This window comes from Malurus melanocephalus, unplaced genomic scaffold (assembly GCF_030028575.1).
Source record: "Malurus melanocephalus ecotype Western Australia unplaced genomic scaffold, MMel_1.1 scaffold_491, whole genome shotgun sequence".
Taxonomy (NCBI): domain Eukaryota; kingdom Metazoa; phylum Chordata; class Aves; order Passeriformes; family Maluridae; genus Malurus; species Malurus melanocephalus.
This window is the reverse complement of record NW_026623723.1, coordinates 405120-411030: the sequence shown is the minus strand read 5'-3', so window position 1 is coordinate 411030 and position 5911 is coordinate 405120. Positions and strand designations below refer to the sequence as shown.

Below are 5911 nucleotides of genomic sequence, written 5' to 3'. Positions count from 1 at the left end.
AAAAAAAAAAAAAGCTCAAATTCGCACAAGAGTGGCCCCCCCGCCCCGCTCGCCCCCTCCCCGGGCGAGCACCCCGACACCCCGTCCCACACGGGGCCGGAGGGGGGAGCACCCACCCCATGCCACGCCGGCAGCGGGGGGGTCACAGGGACCCCCAGCTTGGGGCTGCCTCCCGGCCGTGCCGCCCACCGGGCTCTCCCGCTCTTCTACCAGATGTAGCCGCCATCGTCGCCCTCGCCCGCTTCGCCCTCCTCTTCCTCGCCTTCTTCGCCCGCCTCCTCCGGCTCCTTGTCCTCCTCGTCCTCCCAGCCCACGCTGCTCCCGAAGTCACCCGAAAACCCGGTGGCTTCATCTGCGGGGGCGAGGGGGCGGAGGTTGGGGAGCGCTCCCAGGGCTGCAGCCCCGTCCCCGGGCGGGGGCTCCCCGAAGCTCTCACCGCAGTCGGGGCTGCCGTGGCCGCGGGTGCCCGTCAGCTCGGCCCCGTGCTGGTCCACGCACCAGCACTCGCCACCGCCCGGCTCGCACTGCGCCCGCCGGTAGTAGCCGTCCTCATCGCAGCTGGGGATGAAGGTGCCTGCGGGGAAGCCATGGCCCCCCACCCCCCCCAAACACGTGCAGTGCCAGAGCCCCCCACGGAGCTCCCTGTCCTCATCCCGGCTCAGCTGCGTGGGGCACTGCTGGGGGAAAGGGTCCTGRCACACCCCACTCACCCGTTTTTTTTTTGGTTGCTTCTTGGATCTGGATCTTCTCCAGCTCTCTGAGACAGGGCGGCTCTGCAGTGATGCCATGTGCTGCTCTTAGGGTGTGCATGGTATACAACCCCATGGTATACAACCCCAAACCCACAGCATTCATCCCTGTGGTCCATCCTCCCAACCCATAGAGTACATCCCAACCCCATAGTGTGCATTCCCCCAAACCCATGGAGTACATCTCAACCCCATGGAGGGCATCCTCCCCAACCCATGGAGTACAGCCTCCCCAACCCCATAGTGGACATCCCCCCACCCCATGGGCACATCCCTCCCAGACCCCACAATGTGCATTCCCCAAGCTATGCATCCCCATGAGGCACATTCCCCCCTAACCCAAGATGTGCTTTTCYGTGACTCAGAGACCGCATCCCTGCTGTGATTTCCAGCCCCCACAAACCCTGTGGTGTTCCCAAGGTAATCATTCCACAGACACCCCAAACCCACAGCCCGTTACCCCTTGACATACATCCCCTCCACGCCCCAATCCCACAGCATGAATTCCACATAAGCCCATGATGTATATCTTCCCCATGACACACATCCCCCCACAAACCCCAATCCCACAGCACAGATTCCCCATGACATACATCCCCACACACCCTAATCCCACAGCATGAATTCCTCATGACTCCATGATGTACATTCCCCACTCCCAACTCCAATCCCATGATGTACATCCCCCACCCCCCAGTCCCACAGCGTGGATCCCACATAACTGCATGACATATGTCCCCCATTCCCAGCCCCAAACCTACAGTATGGATTCCTCACAACCCCATGATGTACGTCCCCCAACCCCAATCCCATAGCACGGATTCCTCATGACCCCATGATGTACATCCCCCAACCTCAATCCCACAGCACAGATTCCTCATGACATACATCCCCACACACCCTAATCCCACAGCATGAATTCCTCATGACTCCATGATGTACATTCCCCACTCCCAACTCCAATCCCATGATGTACATCCCCCACCCCCCAGTCCCACAGCGTGGATCCCACATAACTGCATGACATATGTCCCCCATTCCCAGCCCCAAACCTACAGTATGGATTCCTCACAACCCCATGATGTACGTCCCCCAACCCCAATCCCATAGCACRGATTCCTCATGACCCCATGATGTACAGCCCCCACYMCCAACCGCAATCCCACAGCATGAATCCCCTGATCCCCGGCACGTATCCCACAGGACATGGATCCCCCAGCCCCACGGGTCGCATCCTCCTGACCCCGCAGCACTGTCTCCCCCCTGCCCTGACGCACTTTCCCTCCAGAAGCAGAAGCACCATTCGGGAGCGGAGACGCGGCCGTCCTTGGAGGTGTCACAGGAGTTGAAGAAGGCGCGGATGCACACTTCGTACTTGTCCAGGTTGATGGCGGCCAGCTCGGCCGCCTCCAGGAAGAGATCCCCGCTGGTGTCCAGCCGGGCGAACATCCACCCCACCGCCTCCTTGCAGGTGGCCGCCACGCTCCGCTCCAGTGCTGCAGGGTGGAACGAGCCCCGTGGCTGCCCGGCCCCCCGGGCACACGCCCCACGTCCCCTCCCCACAGGCCGGGGACACGTACCCGTGGTGGGGCTGGCGGGGAGCCCACCGGTGCCGTTCTGCTTGGCGTTCTCCCGCAGGAGCTGGAACCAGTCGCGCAGGCGGTCGCCCAGGTCGGCCAGATCCTGGCCGGTGCACAGTTCTGGGGAGGTCCGGCGGGACAGYGTCAGGCCGGGCAGAGCTCGGGGACGGTCCCCCGGTGCCCCCCATGCCACTCACCTTGTTTGCTGTCGCTGGCGGGGCTGTGCGGGGTCGGGCAGGGGCACTGTCCCTCGCACCGCACTGTCAGCTGCTTGCTGGCCAGGCACGCCTGCTGCTCCAGCTTGCACTGCGGGGCGGCAGCGGGACATCGGCGGGGGAAAATGAGACAGGGGGCCCCGTCCCCGCGGCGGGTGCCGCTGTCCTTACCGCCGAGCTGTAGGTGTGACCGTCGGAGCCGCAGACGGCGGCCCCCGGGGCGGCGTGGCAGGGCTTGCAGCCCCCGTGCACCTTGGGGCCCAGCGGCTTGATCCTGCACGGGGGAGACGCTGCTGAGTACCCGCCCGGCCCCCCCGCTCTCCCGGGTCTCGGCCCCGGCCCGCCGCGCTCCTACCTGTGCTCCAGCTTCTTGCGGCTGATGCACATGGCGCGCTGGTAGCCCTGCGCCACGCACACCTTGTGCCGGCTGCACTTCACCTTCTGACAGGGGTCCTTGGTGGTGTCCAGGGCTGGGGGAGGCAGAGAGGGACGGGGGCTGGCAGYGGAGCAGGCGGGGAGCCCTCAGGGGAGCCCCGGCAGCGCTGGCCACCAGCCGGCCCGGCACAAAGCGCCATTCAAACCGCAGCTGGACAGCCGCCTCGGCACCAGCTGCCGCTTCCCGGCTCGCACCGGCGCCACCGCCGCTCCCAGGCGGAAAGGGAAAAACCCGGGGGTGCAAGCAGAAAGTGTGACCCTCCTGCACTGGCAGGCACCAAGCCCACTGTGCCCCATCCCAGCGGTACCTTCATCCCCGGGCTGGTTGTCCTCCCAGCTCTTGATGTAGTCATCCTGAAAATTGGGGAGAGCCTGGATAAGTGCAGGTGGTGGGAAAGGTGACACCGGGCCAGGCGTGCCACCACTTCACTAGGGGCCACCGGCCCGGAGAGGCTCCCGCTGCACACACCCGCAGGTCCCTCCACAGAGGGAGGGTGGGAAGCAGGGATGGGGAGCAGCCTCCCCCCAAAAGCGGGATGTCACACCCTCGGCAGCCCCTCGAGGCTCACCTCCACCTCCTGGCAGCACGACAGCGACATGGCCCAGCCAGCATCGAGAAAAGAGAGAGAGTGCCCACCGTCAGCTCTGGGGYAGCCCACAGCCCTGCTCCCAGCCCATGGTGACAGGCACCCAGTGCCGCTGGGGCACCCCAGCTTTCTGGCGCCCAAAGCTCTTGTCACCAGCCCTGGATATCACTGGCAACGACCCCCAGTGTGCTCCCCCATCTCTGGCTCTAGACCTATAATCCTGGAGAGCTTTTACACAGGATAAAACCCATCAGCCAGCTGGGAAAGCCAGGCAATAGGGGTGGAAAAGGCGTTGGGTGGAGGAAGCCCTGGGGAGCCCAGGGAGGCCCCCTGGGATCCCCGTGGTGCTGCCACCCTGATTCTTCAATAGTGAGCCCAAAAGCAGTGGGCCAAGATGGATGTCGCTGCCTGGGGAGGCAGAAGGGCTCCCACAGGACCCTGAAAGCATCCCGGRGGTGTGCGGGAAGAACAGGGACTCAAAACCTCCCGGCAGGCAGCATGGCCCGCCCCACGGGTTGTTGCGGGGTGGGCTTTGCGATAAGGCAGGAGTGTCCCTGCCACCCCGGGTTTGGGGKGGCAGCTGAAAGCAGAGGCACGGGAGGCAGGAGGCAGCTCCGGAAGGGATGTCTCGCTCCGGCACGGCGGCGTTTGCACCGCAATCGATAGCCGCGTTCCCGGACCGTGATTGGTAACACTGCGGCGCCCGCCCGGCAGCTCCCTGCGGCGCGGCTCTGGCCACGGCCGCCGGCCTCCTCCCCGTGCATCCCTSCACCGGGGCTGCTCAGCCCAAAACCCCACAAATCCATGGATTTGCTCATTAATCCACACTAACCGCCAGCATGGCTGCAGCCTCCCCAAGCCCGGCGGCCGTGTCACGGAAGGGTGGGCCCCACGTGTGCTGCCAGTGCCCAGGGGTGGGGATCCCTCGGCTCTGAACCCCCTTGGGGATGCTCAGTGCCACGGGGGCACGTCCGCACGGGCTCCCCTCGGGCATCCGCAGCCATCCAGGTGCCCGGTGCTGGTGTTAGCCAGCGGGGGCGCTTCTGGCAGGGGTCTCCGGGGAGGAATTTGCTCCATCTTTTGCACCCTCACCCGTGCTCTGCCCCCCTAACTGGTTCATTTGGGGAGTGGTGCCCCCCGCCCTGCCCTGCAGTAGGCAAATCCTTATCATTGCCATCCATCCATCCATCCATCCATCCATCCATCCATCCATCCATCCATCCATCCATCCATCCATCCATCCATTACATCCATCCATTACATCCTGGCTGCCAAGGTGAACCCGAGTGCGCATCTGAACAAAGACCAGAGGGGCTGGCTCGGGGCGGGGGGGGGCGGGGTGCGGCTCGGGGTGTGCCCCCTCCCGGCTCGGCTGATGCAGGTGCCCTGGGTCTGGGCTGCAGCATCACGTCCCCCACCCTGGGGAACACGAGCTGAGGGTGTAAAACGAGCCCAGGGAAAAGCCCCGACTGCCCCATAAAATYAAGGGCTGGAGCTAAATGCCATCGAGGCTGTTCGCTAGGGCTGCGTAACAGCGAGGGGTGACAGCATCCTCAGCCCGGTGTGCCAGGTGTGCCAGCGCTCCTCCGGCAGTGCCCGCATCCTCACCCTCCCTGCCTCGCGTCCCCCCATCCCCAGGGGCCACCACCCCGTGGAGGCAGGGTCGGCCCCGGCTGCGGCACCGCGCGTGGCCCCGGGGACACCGGAGCGCGAGTCCGGGAGGATGCCCGTGCCCTGATATGGGCTGAGCTGTCACCGAGGGCTTGAGGCCACGGCGCAGCCCCCGCGAAGGGCGGGTGGGCCCTGCCCGCACCCCGATGTGGGGCATGGGAAGAGGGCGCAGGGCACAGCACCCCCGGTCACCGGAGACGGTCGCTTTGGTATCAAGTCCCGGTCATGGAGGCACTGGCATAAGCCACGCAGCTTTGGCGACCGGCAGGGAGGCGGCGGCGCTGCCGGAGCCGGTGAGCATCCCTCGGGTACCGGGACCGCGGAGCATCCCTCCGGGTACCGGGGCCGGCAGCCGCCCACGGCCGCGGCGGGATGCGGGCACCGCCGAKCATCCCCAGGCGCCCGCGATGGGACCGGAGCAGGGGAGGGTCGCGCTGCMGCAGCCGCAGCGGCGGGGCGTGGAGTGCGGGGAGGGGGCACCCGGTGCCCGGCGGCGCGTCCCGAACCCCCCGCCCCGCTGCCGGCGCGGACTCACATCTCGGAAGCGGTTCCAGTGCTTGATCCTGCCGCCGTACTGGGAGATGGACGAGAGCCACTGCTCGTCCTCCATGAAATTGCCGGGGCTCTCCCCCGCCGCGGCGGGCCCGGGGCCGGTGGCGGGGCCGGCGGCGGGC

At 66.1% G+C, this 5911-nt stretch overlaps 1 protein-coding gene across 1 annotated transcript; it reads right to left on the bottom strand.

Annotated features, from left to right (window-relative positions):
• Positions 1-6: 6 nt before the first annotated feature.
• On the bottom strand, positions 7-5905 carry SPOCK2 (SPARC (osteonectin), cwcv and kazal like domains proteoglycan 2). Its single transcript, XM_057381114.1, has 10 exons — positions 5773-5905; positions 3288-3333; positions 2900-3014; positions 2716-2818; positions 2527-2635; positions 2330-2449; positions 2027-2245; positions 711-773; positions 437-574; positions 7-352 (listed from the first exon to the last, which is right to left on the bottom strand). Exons 1-10 carry the CDS (start codon positions 5845-5847, stop codon positions 207-209), a joined length of 1134 nt encoding a protein of 377 aa, XP_057237097.1. The 5' UTR covers positions 5848-5905; the 3' UTR covers positions 7-206.
• Positions 5906-5911: the final 6 nt, after the last annotated feature.

Bases quoted from the DNA above. Each gene is read 5' to 3' on its own strand.
- SPOCK2 (XM_057381114.1), bottom strand. From the start codon at position 5,847: ATGGAGGACGAGCAGTGGCTCTCGTCCATCTCCCAGTACGGCGGCAGG. The intron at 3,334-5,772 runs GTGAGTCCGCGC...CCCAATTTTCAG, and splicing joins ACTGGAACCGCTTCCGAGAT to GATGACTACATCAAGAGCTG. The intron at 575-710 runs GTGAGTGGGGTG...GCTTCCCCGCAG, and splicing joins AGCAACCAAAAAAAAAACGG to GCACCTTCATCCCCAGCTGC.